The sequence below is a fragment of the Saccostrea cucullata genome, unplaced genomic scaffold (genome assembly GCF_032062105.1).
Source record: "Saccostrea cucullata isolate Sc308-1 unplaced genomic scaffold, CSIRO_AGI_Scuc_v1 ctg240, whole genome shotgun sequence".
Classification (NCBI taxonomy): domain Eukaryota; kingdom Metazoa; phylum Mollusca; class Bivalvia; order Ostreida; family Ostreidae; genus Saccostrea; species Saccostrea cuccullata.
In genome coordinates, this window is record NW_026930783.1 from 303406 (window position 1) to 320573 (window position 17168).

Below are 17168 nucleotides of genomic sequence, written 5' to 3' on the forward strand. Positions count from 1 at the left end.
GTCAAGACATCAAGTTTTTGATTCAGGTTTTATTACTGGGTAATAAGAAAGGAAAAGAGAGGGAGAGTATGGCAGATGGGACCAAGGAAATATCTCTAATTACATGTAACACCTCTGTAGCCTTTTTCCTGGCCAATCCATAATGCTCCGCAAAAGTAGGCGACACTGGATAACAATTAAGAAACTTTCTAGTCATGGTTCTTAAAAGTCAATCCACATGCAAGAAAAATAACTGCAAATATTAAACTGACAAAATCTATATTTTAAACTTGATAATTTAAAGAAGATCAGCAAATTTTACAATAAATGCACCGTTAGCCCATGTTGTTATCTTTAAAAATGCCTACTTTTTTCATTTTTTATGTTTACAACCAAATCATTCACTTGTAGTTTTACTGAAACAAACATTTAAAACTCCAAGAAAAAAACGTCGTTTTCACCATATTTTTCCTCCCTCTGAATATTGAAGTTCAAGGTTAACATAAAATTCACCGATTATTTCTGGACGGTACAGATGAAGCCTCATTGAGTTCAATCCACATCTGTTTTACATCTTGTGGAGAAAAATGATGTCCGGTTATCCTATCCCTAAAGTTTGTCCCGTCGATTTTGACACTACTCCTTCCTGAATCAAAGCCAGCTATGTGAACAGCCTTAGCACCTATTGCTTCTCTACAAATCCCAGTGATATAAACATCTTCTATAAATAATGACGGTAGGTACTTTGTTGCGTTAAATAAGGTTGTTATGATATCACCTGTGATGACGTATGCCGTCCCACTAATATAAGGTGGATACTTGTCTTTCGGATATTGTTTCTTTGAAACATACCATTTTGATCCTGGGTCTCGAAATGGCACGGAATGCGAATTTTTTACTCCAAGTATGGAATTTTTGGGTTCCATTCTCCGTAACAATTTGACTAAATTTTGAATATTTATGAACATATCATCGTCTGCTTTTAAGACATATTTGACAACTGGACAATTTAAATTTGCCCATTTTATCAATGCCACAGACTTGTTGGTTAAATTGTCATAAGATTCCTGGAAGTTCTCTTGCACCAAATCTTTATGAAGTTTTCTTTCTTTCTTCAGCTTTCTTTGAATTGTGATATTATGAACCTTCCCCGTCAGAAACACCAGCCTCGTCTTGGCATCAGTACTGTTGATATGTCCCCATGTTGTCCTTATTGCATCCCTGTGCTCAAAATTCCACGCTGAACTCGGAACCAGTATGAGTAATTCTACTTCTTTTTCACACTTTTCTGGAATAACTTGCATCGTCTCTTGGTAAGACGAAAAAAGTTTGGAAACTGTTTCATCCTTTGCGTTTAAAACTGAGATGGAGAGAGCTTCTATCAAATTTTGTCGCTGAGAATAGAATGAAGAATATAAAAGTAATGTGACGAAAATGAGAGTGTTTGTCGTCAGTAACAGTAAATAACATTTACGATGTCTGTTGAACATATCTTCTGTGACGATGCGTAATCCTCTAGCACTACGTTGTTACTATTGTCTGCATTCCTTCGATTTTACCTGTAAATAAATATAAGACTGCAGTTAAGATACGTGTCAATTTAATCAAACCTGAAAATCATTCGACTGTGCATAACTTGTGCATTACAGTTGGGAAAACAAGATGTGTTTGTGAATAGTGATGCCCCGTATATATTTGACAGCTTATGGCGAAGGCTGAAGCAATTCAAACTGCAAGATGGAAAGGTTATAAAATTTGGTATCGAGATGAAGGTCTTGTCACAACCAATATACCTGTGACATATGAAAGCCCTAGTATTAACAGTTTAAAAGTTATGAGAAATGTTAAGAGGGATGAAGACGGAAGACCATAATAATAATTATAGAGAAAAAACCGAACGAAAACAATAAGCATTTAACCACAGAAAGAATCTTCTGCATGTGTAAAGTTGTATACATGTATTTAATGGAAAAAGTGACTTATAGGTCCAATTGGCCTTTGAAGAGGGCGCGACCCCTCATTTGGACAAACTTGAATTCCCTTTAGTTTACCTAAGGATACTTTGTGGCAAGTTTGGTTGAAATTGGCCCGCTGGTTCTCGAGAAGAAGATGAAAATGTGAAAAGTTTACAACGACAACGACAACAACAACGACAACAACGACAGACAACGGACAAATTATGATCAGAAAAGCTCACTTGAGCCTTTGGCTCAGGTGGGCTAAAAAGCCTGGAAAACGTTAGAAATTTTTGACTAAAGGAACATCATTGAAGAATCAAATTTTGAAAAATGATGGACAAGGATAAGAAAAACAAGAGGCTCCTGGGCCACATCACCCACCTGAGCATATGGGCTTGTTAAAAAACACAAATCAGCTCAATACTGAGAAGTTTACTTGTTGGGGGAGGGGGGATTGAATTTTTTAATACTTGAAAATGTCATTATATCAATAAAACAGGCATGTGTAATTTTGCCATACTTGATAAGAAGAATTATAAAGATTTTTTTCATATATATTTCTATGCAAAAATTTAATTGCCCATTATGGCCCAAACTTACCCCAGAGGTCATGATCTGAATAATCTTTGTCTAAAGAACAGTAAAGCCATGGTTTGTCATTTTATTAGAAAGCATCCTCAGGTAGTGTAGATTCAAGTTTGTTCAAATTGTACCCCTCCCTATCCTTACCCCTTCTGTCTTTAGGGGTAGGTCCGGACCACTCATGCATTTAAGCTTTTAATTTGATACTTTTGGGATTTAATACTTGTCTAATATTATTGTTTAGAAAACAATTTTTGAAACTGTAAGTTTGCCATCTTTCATATCAAATTGCTGAACAGAGGACACAACTCTCCCCCGGATTGGATTCACTGGGCGAAAGAACAAAGATCATTTTTAACATCTCCCTCCCTTCACTTAAACAATTAATCCAATATTGAAGATAAAACTTCTGGCAAGTATTTTGTCTTCGTAAACCGTGTACAATATATTATATGTTACTGCAAAGAAATTTCCAAGATATACGTTTAACTTGGATGATGCATCTAGGGATGGACACTACCAGACTTGCTTCGGAATCGGATCCGGAATTTGACGTACAATTTCCAGATGAATGCCCAGGTTAAAGTTTTTGAAGTATGTCCATTTCCATTAATTATATACATGTATATAAGCCCCAGGGCTACCTGGACAAAGCTTTCATGGATAATGCCTGTAGGGATGCGATGAAGACTACCTGCCTTTCTTCAAAGCGTAACAGATGGACGGACATCCCGATTACTATATACCCTCCCGCTTTTCAAGCCGGGGTATAAAAACACTTGGTCGTCGTACATGGTAAAATTTAAATCGCACTTTGTTAGTTGCTTTTGCTCGTTTTTTTCTCAGATAGTTCTAAATCCATTGTAAGCATAATGTCTGACATGGAATAGGAAAATATTTATTTGATTTCACATGCACTTAATACTTTACTGAGGTTAATTAACTGTGTCTCATTGAACAAAACCACCGAATCGTTAATCTATGCATAATAAATTTTAAAATATTTTCCAACTTTGTTCATTGGCGTTCATACGTTTAATTACATAGGGTACTGGTACTTTGGTAACAGAAACATTTACAGTCTGGTGCTCATGACTTGTCTACTCCAAAGTACACCCAATGAAGACGATTTACACCTTGAAAGCAAGTGAAATTGTTGTCAATATGTATACGTCAGAATTTCAGCCAGATGTTGCGGGAGATTCTTTTAAAAATAAAAAAAAAATTCTTGCGATTGAGAACAATATTTTAAATCAATAAAGATTAGGAACAAACTATTTTTGAAAAGGCAAATGATTTTGTAACAGAATATTTATAGCCACTCATAAACAGCCTCCTCAATTAAATACCTAGTCATTCCCTTAAACGGTGACTTACATGTATCAACAACACTTGTCAAACTTGCTTATTCTTAATCATTTTATAAAATACCAAGTGTTTCGTTTTTCCGCAAAATACACAGAACACTGGATAACATCAACAGTATTACGTGCATTATGTACTGGACTATTCTTATGTGCTTTCGATTCCGCTCCACGTGCATGTTCATGTATGACAAATTGACCTACAGTATTTTCGGAGTATATAATATTTGGCCATGCATTGTACTCTTAGTACATGTATATACTATTAGTATAATGTTCTCTCTCTCTTTCTCTCTCGGAATTATTTCAATGATTTCTGCACGAATTGTCTCACGCCACTCGATCCGCATTTATTATGTCCAGAATTTATGTGCAAGGATCGTATACATGTATTTTGGTCATTGTTTCCGAAAGTGTATTTCAGGGAAAATTCTTAGATTCTATAGGCAAAATCAGGTGTTATTTAAAAATGTACATATGACAAAGCTTCATATGTCATTTCTTTTTAATATCAAAACGAATGTCACGGCAGGTGCACGTAACGCGTGCTTAAAAGAGAAAGCAGCCATTACCCTTCCCTCTAAATTTTATGAATGAAAAAGTTTATCCTATGTGGAAATTTTCATCCTGATAAATATGTTTTTTATTATATGGACCCTAGTCACACTGCAAACTACGAATTCACTCCTGGAAATACATTTTTATATGCAAAATTGAAACAAAAACGCATGTAGGTAAGGTACTAATTGTCTTAATTTTAGCAAATTTGTAGTCTACAATCAAGGAGGAAAAACTCATTGTCAATTATTTTCCAATAAATAATTATTTTCTTAAAACAGACATTTATTCATCAAGGAGACTTGCTATCAGTCAAAAATTTTACTTCCTCTGCAAGTCCTGTACATTGATAAAGTTGGTGGATGTTGGAATTCCATTAATAAGTAAAATATATAGAGACTGAGAGAAGTTGATTGATTTGTGAACTTGCTTTCCACCACGAGGCGCGACAAATGCACATTTGCAGAACATAAGAAAGGGGGGGGGGGGTTCCTTCCAATTACTAGAAGTTCAGTGCCAAATTTAAAGTTTCAATGGGTATAAATTATATTGCAGCAATATGTATTATATGCATCTTTAATGCAGGGTCAGAGAGGACAATTACTTTGATAAAGCTATTCTGGCCATTTGTGTGAGATTAATAGAAAGATGCAATCGAATCTGTTCCTCAAACTGCTCCAAAAAGAATAAATTCGTTTGTAAAAAAAAAAAAAAAAAAAACAAGGACAGAAAGTATCTTCGTCAAACGCCTTGATTTAATTTAAGTGTGAAATAATATACTCTCGTCGCGGGTTCGAATCCCACTGTGAGACGTGGAGACCGATCCTTCGGATGAGACCGTATAAACGGAGTTCCCCTGTCGCAGTAGGCGCTGGCACGAAAAAAATTCGTACCCGCTCAATGGCCCTGAGTACAGAGTATAGGACATTTTTTTCCACTGGAAAGCGGTGGTGTTTCAATATGAGTGAAAAATTCTCGAGAGGGACATTAAACAGTACAACCAATCTCTTTCTCTGGAAAATGATAGGGCCGTTTGTTATCAGAATGCCCCTTATTAGCAGACATAATTTCTGTATTCCGAATTTATTCAAATTCGTATACATGAGACACAGGAAAGTTTTTCTGTGGCCTTATAAATTTAGATATCGACAACGTACATGTATTATTAATTCGCAACAGTTACTTTCACTCACATGTCGACTCGACATACCATGATCATGAAATTGTTCAATCACAAAATGACGAAAAACAAAAACTTCTGAAACAAAAAAGCATTCAAACTATCAATGTGATCTGAACTGTGTATTTCTTTTTTTTTTTTTTTTTGGGGGGGGGGGGGGCATAAAAGTCTCTAGTATTAGTTGAATCTGAGTTTTCCGTCGAGATTTTACAAGCATAGACCTGTATACAATAAACCCCCTCCCCTAAAAAGAAAAATAATCTGACAAAAATGATTGTAAATAAAGAAACAAAACATCTCCTTTCTCTTTTTAAGGGGGGAGGGGTAATAAAAACCTGATTTTTCTTCTAAAATGCTAAAAGTATCGATCATAAAAAGTGACAATAACAATGTAATAAAATAGAAATCACTCATTTAATGTCATTTGTTGTCAGAGGTGATTTTTCTTTTGCAGTTTTTACAACACAACCATGGAAATGTGAGAACAAAATAATTGACGTTATAAAATAAAACACAGCGTCATGACGAAAAAATTATATTTTTTATTTGAAAAAATTCACTAATAATTACTCTTTGAACAACAACATGTTATATATCATTAGAAAGAGGAGAAATTTTTCTATCAGGATCACTAAACAACTCAAAATGTCAAAATTTTCACTTAAGGGTGGTTTTTGCTTGACGGTCATCATTTATTTAGTTATAATAATTTAAAACATAATTAATTCATCTAATCACAATCAACCCATCAAATACTTGATAGTTATTAGTAATATCTAAGTAATACATTAAAAAAATCTGCAGGTAAACCATCTGGACATTTGTCCAGTCACATTGAATTTTCGTTATAATAACTAACAAGGTGAAGATGGTTTAATACACTTTAAAAAGTGTACTTGATTATGGAAAAGTGTACACCGGGTGTAAGGTGTAGACAAATCAAGCGCCCAATATTTGTGATTTATGATATATAATAAAATTAACAAGGACCTACGTATAGCCTAATGCAGTTCTTTTTCTCTAGGCCTATATTTTAAAAAAGAAATTCACCATTTTAATACCATATGCTAGACACCTATTTATTTAGTGAAGTAAAAAAAGAATCTAAAATACAGACCTTGTATAAAAGTTCTTGACACAGTTTCCTTCCTGACTAGACGCGTCCCGAAACACCAACTGCTATTTTTTAAATTGTCAAATATGATCTTCAAAAGAAAACATGCTATATGCCCTATAAAAATGATTTGTTCCAATTACACCCACTGTATTGTCAGACCTTAAGAAGATATATGAAGCATAGTTTAAAACTCTCACAGTTTCATAGTTCTGTATTCACCATTTGGACCATACTCGACTATTTGTGATTACATTTTTTTTTACTCCAGCGAACTCTTTTGTAATTCATAGTTCCGACACGTCAATCAAACTTATTTTATTAGCCAATCAGATTGTTCCGTATAATTAGTCACAGAAGCGCTTCGATCGGCCGCCATGTTGTCCCACAAACAAACCTTTGACAAGTTGTGGGAAGTTTAAGTTTTTGTTAAAAAATGGTATTGCGGTGTGCGTGGGGAACCTGTAATGTTGATGAGAGATATCCTGAGAGGTTACAGAACGGTGTTAAGCTTATTTTGTTCCCAAAACCGAAAACTAATCTCCAGAAATGTCTTCGGTGGATCAAGGCTTGCGGACGTCCACACGAACAGTTGAACATTCAGAGAATAAACAAACACAAAGCTGTTTGTTCAAAGGTACAGCTGGTGATAATTTAATGTTTATGACTGTTGTGCACACTGAGTCTTAATTTATTAGTTGTATAAAACCTCAGAACTTAGGAATATACCATACCTGCATACCGTACAAATTCGGGATGCATCGATTTTACACATCTTTGTAATAAAAAAAAATGGGCTGTTATTCATATTGCAAGAGATGGTAATTGATATTTATGTGTTTAAGTGTTGTTAATGCTTACTATGTAATAAATTTTAAAACACCGTAAGGTTTGAGGCCAATGTTATTGAATTATTTACAGCATTTCGTGGGAGGTAATGGACCAACTGTGGAATTTCCTGACCCATTACAAGCTGATGGATCAGCTGTTCGACCGACCAGGCCACTTCGCAAACGGTCTAGCACATACGCTGAGAGTAACCCAGTGTCAAAGAAAAAAAGAATTCTAAGGTAAAAACCCACAAATTGACAAATTTGAGGTTTGGGGAGGTAATGACCAACAAATTGACTAATTCCATCATTACGTCGATCACAACATATTCATTGTAAAGCCTACCAAATACCATCCTGTAAAAGTGATTTCCCTCGTACCATCAAAGAGTGAAAAAACATACCATCAGAGATAGTTGCTGCAAATACACCAGAGACCTTAGGTCTCAGGTGATCACGTACCTTAATCTATGATTATTATTTTAATTTTTTTAATTTTTGTAACTTCATGCACACTACATTTGCCATTATAATCAGCTAGTTGATTGTGGACATTACATGCTAGAAGCAGAATCTTTCTTCCTACATATTTTTTTTAATTTTTTATAGTACAACAGATATAGAAGAACATGGAGAAGATGTGAACTCAACAACAGAAACCGAAACGTCAAACAACATCAACAGTAGTAGCAACATATCTGTACAAACAGAAGAACCTTGTAAGCATTCAAAAGTTTCCAAGTTAGGCTACCTTAACTTAATTTTGTACTGTTTGTTTAGCAAGAAACGGCTTTGCGTAGGTTTTGAAAAAAACACACAACTTTTCCAGCATAGTGGTCATAAATGGAAGGTCAGGCTGTATTCTCTCCACAAAGATATCTTTCTGTGTGAAAACAACAAAATCACAAAATGCACAACCTGTGATCATGAGTTGGCCCTGAATTTGTGCATAATGTGCATGAGTTTTTTTCAATGTGATTTCATTGTTTTTACACAAAAAGAAATCTCGCACATTCCCGCATGCTTCCGCAATTGTCATATTCCTAGCAGAATATGGACATTTAATTTCAATCAGACCGCAGTGACCATTGTCACACACCTTACCATCCGGAGTTGCCCCTAAAAAGGCAAACTCCTTGTTAATAACTAGCCCACAGGTGTGGATGTGCCTAGCTGGAAAGTCTTTTAAGTATCTAGACTTTGCATCCTTTTCGTGGATTTTACCGTATTCTAAGGATGGAGCGGAAATCTTTTTAGTGTTAAATATGCTTCCCAGAAACTTGTCATTAGGGGTCGACTTTCTTTGCAAAATTTTCCCAAAATTAGATGCAGTCAAACGATTCTTTCTTTCATTGTACCATTGTGCTGAATCACTTTGTTCTCTTGTATACAATTCAATTTTAATGGGATCACAATCTTTGTATTTCATATTCAAATCTATATACTCTTGTGGCAATGGTACTGGGGCTGGGTGGAATATATCAGTATTGCCACAACCATCCGACATGGGTGGCTCAACCTCCTTAATGTTATTTGTCTGAAAAAAAACTCCACTATGTATTAAACTGAAATAAGTCTTAGTAAGTATATGATTAAAATTTATCTTCTATCATTCTAGGGATTTCTCCAATTGAGATGTTTGCAATGGCCACAGAGCTACACATGTTAAGAGAAAAAGAGACGCAGTACGAAGCTACAATCTGCACTCTGAAAGAGGAAATAAAGGAACTTAAAGACAAACTATCATCTGAGGATCAGAAGCCATCATTTGGAGTCGACGAAGTGATAAGAAGAGAGGGAAAATTGAAGAATTTGTTTAAATATTACACTGGCATTGTATATATAAGATTTGCTGGTCTCTTGGCATTTTTAGTTTCAGATGAATCCTCAGTAAATTATGAAAAAGGTCGAAAAGACATTAAAAAGTTGTCACTGCAAGATGGACTCTTTTTAACTTTATGTAGACTGAGACATAACTTTGGTTTGAAAGATTTGTCAGTTAGGTTCAAACTATCACTGCAGTCATCTGGAATTGTATTTAATACTTGGATTTCATTGATGTATTATAAGTTGGGCCAACTTTGTATTTGGCCTCATCGTGATGTTATTATTAATAACATGCCTAAAGATTTTAAAAATGATTACCCCACTACTTTGGTAATTATTGATGGTACTGAATTTAGAACACAAGCACCATGTGCACTTGGTTTGCAAAGTCAGCTTTACAGTGATTATAAGTCTAGTACTACTTTGAAAGCTTTAATTGGTTGTGATCCAAATGGTTCAGTGATTTTTGCATCCGAATTGTTTACAGGATGTATATCAGATAAACAAATTTGTGAACAGTCTGGATTTTACAATGTTCTTGAATCACTAAAATTAAAAGGTTATGTAAAAGATGGGGATGCTATTATGGCTGATAAAGGGTTTACTATTAGAGAGGAATTAAGTAATTTAAATTTGGTATTGAATATTCCACCAATGGCTTCTTCAACATGCCAGATGTCAGTTTCAGACACTGTGCTTACTGAGAAGATTGCTAAGCATCGTGTGCACATTGAAAGACTTATCGCAAAGGTTAAAACTTACAAAATGCTTTCTGTTCGCATTCCTACATCATTATTTAAAAACATTAACAAAATTTGGTCTGTATGTTGTCACTTGACACTATTTCATGATGTGTTTGTAACAGACAGTAAACATGGTAAATAGTCTACTTTTTTTACGAGTTAAGCATTTCAGTGTATTGACACATATCATTGACTTTGGCATTTAACTTGTGATGCGGATAATTTATATACATCATTTAAAATTATTAGCAAATTTTCCAACTGCATTTATATTTAAATATTTATTGTGGTTATTGTAAACATGTACCTGATATGACAATATTGAGCCTATCTGCACATCACCAAGGGGGGTATTTACTAATGGGTGATCTGCAGACACAGTATATTCCAGAGGGGTTCCTTTTAGTGAACTCAGCTGCAGTATGTCATTTTTGGACACTTTGGGTAGACTGATATTAAAATATGACGTATGAATTAATATTTTTTCAAGTTGTGATTTTTTTGTACATTATTATTATTATTATGACTGATCAATTAAAAAATCTGAGCTTAAATTTGTACGAAATTGTAGCCATGAAGAATACTGTATTATTAAATATAATGGTTTTATTTCCAAAAGAAAAAAGTCTTTGTCTTTTCACATACTCTTCATTTAAGTCTAACTGGCATGTCACAGGTTTTCTTTTTCTTGATTCAGTTGGTCTTGCTACCACCACATGATTAATAGGGACAGGCTTGATCTTTGAGCCCCTGGGCACATGCCACTGCTGTGGGATGCTTGTACAACTTTGTTGTTCAGGCACATTTGAAAAATTATGGAGTTTGAACCCCTGCAGACTCTTTATTAGACCAACTACATGGGAACAGTGACCATTTAAACTACAAGGAAAAGTTAAACCTAAATTTCAAATAGCAAAGTGGAAGAAAATGGAACATTCTTAAGCTTCATAAAACCAATTGTCAGCATGTCTGACGATTTAAAAAAAATATTTCTAATCAGACTCATAAGGTAACGAATCAAATTATCAGTAATAAATAAATTACCAACTTCAAAGGAATTTGGCTAGGCCTAGGAAATGAAGAAGTTTGTCTATATAATACCTATTGTGTATTTTGACTGAATTTATTCATTTTATATCATTTAATAAAAATCCTGAACCATGCAGTTGATTATTTATCACGTCAACATATCTGTGAAAATTAATTGGGTCACCAATGTTTACATTCCGATGGGCCTTGGCCTAACGTAACCATGATAAATAACAAGATTTTCTTAATAAATACAAAAATATTTGGGTGATGTATACACATACCCAACTTTACAGGAGCACTGAGACTCGGTTATCGCATTTATTTTAATTTCCAAACTAAGTTGGTGCGGCGATTGATTTTTTCTCATCGACCTCCAGCATCTTGCAGCGACTTGTACGGAGTTATCCAAACTGAAAATCTTAATATTATGGATATACCCTTGGGTAAAATAATTCAAACCCTTCTGTAAAACTTTATCTGATAATTTTGAATTGTTGGGTAGGTATTTCACACAGAAATCGTCTGGAATTATCTTTAAACTGTCGGTCGCCACCGAAGATGATGCAGCCTGCATCGCCATAATGTGGGACTTGGTAACGGTAGCTAAGGTGGGCGGAGCTACGGAAGACAAGTCGGAACTATGAATAGAAAGTAGGATAGTGCGGCAGATGGGACAAGGGGAATAACTGTAATTAACATCAATAAGCCTTTAGCATTCTCTATCCAGAGTTGTCTGCCGCTAAGCTTCTAACGTAGCGTGAACGACCACCCTCATCACTATATTTTAAAAAGATTGAAAAAAAATGATAAAAGAAGAAAGTCTCTCTCTCTCCTTAATATAATTATACATAATCATATCAAGAACTCAGTCAGAAAGTAAACGTATGACCCTTACAGGGACACAGATAACATTAGTAGAGATCGTTGTTGAAAGGGGGGGGGGGGAGGGCAGCCTAAGGAAAAAAATCTTGAGAAGCAAAAAAAAAAAAAAAGGAAATATAATTGCCCAATCTCGAAAATCCTATTTCGTTAAAGGGGTGGTGGTGGTATATGTAGGTCCCAACTTATTTCAGTACGGTACCAAAGTTCTTACTCATACATGTACATAATACTTTGCCCTTATCTTATTTGATTAAACTGCAAAAAAAAGTATAGGGAATGTCTTTCAATTAATATTTTCTAAATTAATAAATTATGCCTGAAAAAAAAGGGGCAGCCCCCAGTAACCCCCCCCCCCCGCTTTCCGTATACTACCTGCCTGCCTTTTTGGCAAGTCTTACTATTTTGATAGATTTGAAACAAACAATGAAAATATTTCGATAAAATCAAAAGCTATCCTAGTACATGTATTTAAGAAAAGTGAAACGTATAATTTCACTTACAAAATATTTGCGTTTTGACATGAATTCCTTTAATAAATTCCCCTTGCACTTTTTTCAACGATGTTGATAGGGAGTACCTATGTTTATAGTATAGTACTGTAATTTTTTTAAACAATTTAGATTGGGAGTGCTTATAGCCTTTCCTTGTCAAAACTTTTAGCAAGGCTGATGACTTCCCCACTTTTAAAAAGGATACTACATCACTGTATCCTTTTCAACTCTTTTTAACAGTAACTATATGTATACGTACGTTATATATAATAACTCTTTTCTTTTTTAATCCCGAGCCCTTTGAAAGTTTTTTAGATCCACGCCTGGACATCTATTCACAAAAAACCTTACGACTAATCGTAGTCGTAAGATGGTCGTAAGAATTTTTCGTAAGATTTTGGTTATTCACAAAAAATCGCACAATTGACGTTACGTCAAAAAACAGTCGTAAGTTTACGTCTAGTCTTGGGTTGTCGTAAGTCTATAAATACTATATAAAATATCAACTCTAAAAATAAAATTAGCCATTGCGTTTACTTTAGCATAAAATATAAACAAAACGGAGCAGGGACTAATATTTCGGGTCAGCGCACATCTGTTTGAATCATTGACCAACAGGAAAATGATGCCGTTTACCGAGGAAGTAAAAAAGGGATGTCTATATACCATGAAACTATATCATTATTTTGCAAAAAATATAAATATTAAAAGATAAAGAAAAGGAAAGAAAAAAAAACAAAATAAATGCCTTCAACAAAATGATTATGCGTAAAAAAAAAAATTTTTCAAAGGGGGTGGGGTAAAGAATTATATTCTCTTTTTAGCAAAAGTATTTTATTTGAAACTTTAATTACAGTAGTTTGCTTAAAGTAAATTTTATCAAAGTAGGGGATAATAGCTGGCCTTAATAAAAAAAAAACAATTTTCAGAAAAGGGGCACTACATTCCTAAGTTATCAACATTATCGCAACGTAATCTTGCAGGTGAATAAAAAAAACGTGCTGGAACAATTTTCACGATTTCCAATGTAAAATGGGGTGTAATATTCATCTTTTAATTGCATTATCTTAAAAAGAATTTTTGAACCCGTCACTTTGTTAATCAAGAATATGTAATAAAAAAAGATATATACGACGCCTGCAAATACTAGCTACCATAGGAAAACATTGTACATGTACTTGTTTTTAAATGTCAGGGATATCAGGGGGGAATCGTACTATAGAATTAACGTTGCGCAGACAAGATGTACTAGCATACAGTCAATATCGATTAAAAAATTATTTCACTTCTGTTTCAAATTAAATCAAAAAACTTTACATTTATTCTATAGCCTCGAATCGAATGTGTTTTCTTTCGCTTCTCTCAAATTTGAATAATATACCTTAGAACTATATTTATTTTTGTTATATACAATTTTTAATTTTATGTTGCCTTCAGTTATTTGTGATGGTTAACTGACTCTGAACCCATCTGCACTATTTTCTCAATCGGCTGCGCTCTCTGCACCTATCAAAATTTTCCGTCCCTGCATGATGGATACAATCAAGTTGTACGTCGCCTCCCCGGGTACTTCGGATCATCAGCTTCATGTTTAATATATATATCCCATAGAAAATCAGTAAATTTCGTCAATCTAATTTGAAATACTTATTGTTGATAGTAAAATATTTTTTAACCCCATAGGCGTCGGTAGCAAATTGAAAGTTTGAAAGTGGGGTGGCTAATTGAAAAGGGGGGGGGGAGGCTAAACCAACGAAAAAAGGAAAGCTCCAATTTACAATGCGTATATTATTTCAACCGTTGAAAAAAGGGGGAGGTAGCCTTTTATGAAATACTGAAAACCTAAGAACTTGGCTGAATTCACTGCAAAAGTGGTAAAAAAAGATTTTGACATTTTAACTTATTGTCTAGGACATACTGAATGGCGAGCTACTAATATAAGTCTTCGAAAGAACAATCTACAATTTTCAAGAGTTGCATTTTTTTTCACTATGAAATGGACAAATAATCACCATGCATTAGATAGAATATATAAGAGTAAATGGAATCTGTAGCGAGATGAAAATTTATTAAATACGTATATGTATTAAAAAATAACTTCTCATATAGAATGAATTGTAGGCGATTGTTTTTATGTGAGTGATCTCAACAATCTCGCTTTATATACCCAAATTGCATTCTCGCTGAAAATTTCTGCTTGTGTGGTCAATGTTTTTTTAATTTACTGTCTGAATGCGAGTATTTGATATTTTCAGATCGTATTTATAATTTTCCTACTTCTACATCTTGAAAAGAGGTCTTTGAATAAAATTTTGAAACATTTTCTAGCTAAAAAATTGTCTTTTATTAATGCTTAACATGTACTTTTTTCACAAATGTTAATTTATTTTGTGAAATAGTTTTAATTAAATGTGAATATTTTAGACTTTATTTTTCTGTATGGCGCTAATTTTTTTTTTATGATTTTATTTAAAAAATGAATATTTGTTTTAACAAGGGCAAAAAGGATATCGATCCTGATATTAATTATTACTTGCTTAACTCCCGTTATGCACGCACGCACTCACCCTCTTAAATGTACACATGTGTTTATTTTTCAGTCTTGTTGCAGTGAATTTAACAAAAATGTATTAAATAATTGATTTTAAAAATTTTCTTATTGATAACATTTCAAATATATACGAATTAGTCGGAAACTGAGAAATCAATAATGGTATATATAGTGGCGACATCGGTTTATTCCCACTTAGCCAAAATTCTGAAATTCTTATTCCCATCTAGCCAAAATTGTTATTTTCACACCTGAGTGGTCACCTGTGTATAGTCTGTTTTAGGATTATTACCTGTAATTATTACCTGTGGTGTATAAGTTCAATAACAAAATACATATAAATATTTGTTTTATTACATATTAATTAATCAGGTTCTACATAATAATTTGAAAAAAAAAATTAATTCACCCTTTAACAGAGAGATAAATAATAATTGACAATATTTGATAATTATTGAATATATTTGAATTATTACTTGACTTATTCTTAACAATAAAAGATAGGGAGGTTGAAAAGAAAAAAAAGTTAATTTAATATTTGAATTAAATATAGGAATTACATGAAGCAGAAAAAATATATTGATGTTTGAAATAAAGAAACAGAGGTTGTGATTGTATACGTATATGCATATTTACTTATTGTAATATCTTTCACACATGCACTACATTAGAACTAACCTTGTATAATTTTTTATAAGTCTGATAAGAATTGGCTTATATTATAGACAAAAAGTTATAAGGATAGTAGACACAAATTTTCTTGGTTTAACATTTTGTTAAATTATTAAAATACTGGATTTATTATATTTTTATATGCACAAAATCAAAGTATAGTAAAAGAACTAGGATTTTTAGTAAAAATGTTCATGTAAATTTATTTAGAAAAAAAACTTGTCAATAATCTTTAAAATTTGGCATTCATTTATGCATCGAAGAAGAATTTGTTTCTCAAAGCAAACATATTATTAAAAAAATTTTGAATGATAAAATAGGTGATTTATTAAAAATATAATCTTATTTAACATATTTTTCAAATATAACAGTCTAATGTAGGCATATTGGTAATTATTTGTATTAATTTTATTTGAAATGAACAGCTTATGCAGTACATTAAAACATTATCAAATTAAAGACTAAGATTTAAAAAAATGATATAGAAATTTAAATAAAATACAGATCATTTACCATGTACAAATCAAAAAAAAATTAATAAAGATCTTATTTTTATTTATTCAGTAAAAAATTAATGACATAATTTTGATTTAAAAATGGCTTTAATCAGTTCAAATTAAAAAAAAAATCTAAAATATAATTTAAAATATTAATTTCATTTAACATTCATTAATTTAACAGCATTTTATGTATACTTAAACCTTTTTCCTGTGGTTAACTTAAAACAGACTTTAGGTCACCTGTAATTAATTTCTTTTGTTCTCTCCCTCCCCTTACCTGTACACCATTCCCACCTAGCCAAAACCAGTCACCTGTGTCAATTTCAGAATTTTGGCTAAGTGGGAAGACACCGCGACATCACTATACATCAAGATTGCGTAATCGATCGGGTTTCCCGCATTTATTGCGTCACCTGCGCATTAGCAGTTGTCGGTAACTAAGGAAAAGAAAATCTTACGACCGTTTTTCACTTACGACAATGTGTCAATCTTACGACCACTTTCGTGAATAGCTCGTAACTTTTATCTTGGGATTATCGTAAGTTCAAGTCGTAGTCGTAAACTTACGATTTTTTGTGAATAGATGTCCTGATCTGTACTCGACTAAGATTCGGTTTGTTTGGAAAAAAAGTCTCTAGAACGGAATTGTGTCATTTCGAAGTACCGGTAGGTTAATAATTGATAAATATAATTGCTCGCTTGAAGAGTGGCTAATATGAAGTATCTTGTGTTGAGAAAATAAAATAAGGGATGTATTGTATATTAAACATACGCATGTGATGTGCCGTCACCCCATCCCTATAAAATTTTAAAAGACCTTTTCCTGCATTCTACCTCATGTTGTTAACCAATCTTATATTTGCCATTTCTTCATTATCTCCCTTGTCTAGGTTTGAGGTTCCTTT

General features: G+C 33.3%; 2 protein-coding genes across 2 annotated transcripts; one reads left to right on the forward strand and one right to left on the reverse strand.

Annotated features, from left to right (window-relative positions):
- Positions 1 to 241: 241 nt before the first annotated feature.
- Positions 242 to 7010, reverse strand: LOC134230089 (beta-1,3-galactosyltransferase 5-like). The gene is made up of 2 exons (XM_062711864.1): positions 6936 to 7010; positions 242 to 1538 (listed from the first exon to the last, which is right to left on the reverse strand). The coding sequence occupies exon 2, from the start codon at positions 1467 to 1469 to the stop codon at positions 489 to 491; it is 981 nt and encodes a 326-aa protein (XP_062567848.1). The 5' UTR covers positions 1470 to 1538; positions 6936 to 7010; the 3' UTR covers positions 242 to 488.
- Positions 7011 to 7141: 131 nt separating this feature from the next.
- On the forward strand, positions 7142 to 10502 carry LOC134230090 (uncharacterized). Its single transcript, XM_062711865.1, has 4 exons — positions 7142 to 7372; positions 7657 to 7805; positions 8175 to 8284; positions 9184 to 10502. The coding sequence occupies exons 1-4, from the start codon at positions 7172 to 7174 to the stop codon at positions 10275 to 10277; spliced, it is 1554 nt and encodes a 517-aa protein (XP_062567849.1). The 5' UTR covers positions 7142 to 7171; the 3' UTR covers positions 10278 to 10502.
- Positions 10503 to 17168: the final 6666 nt, after the last annotated feature.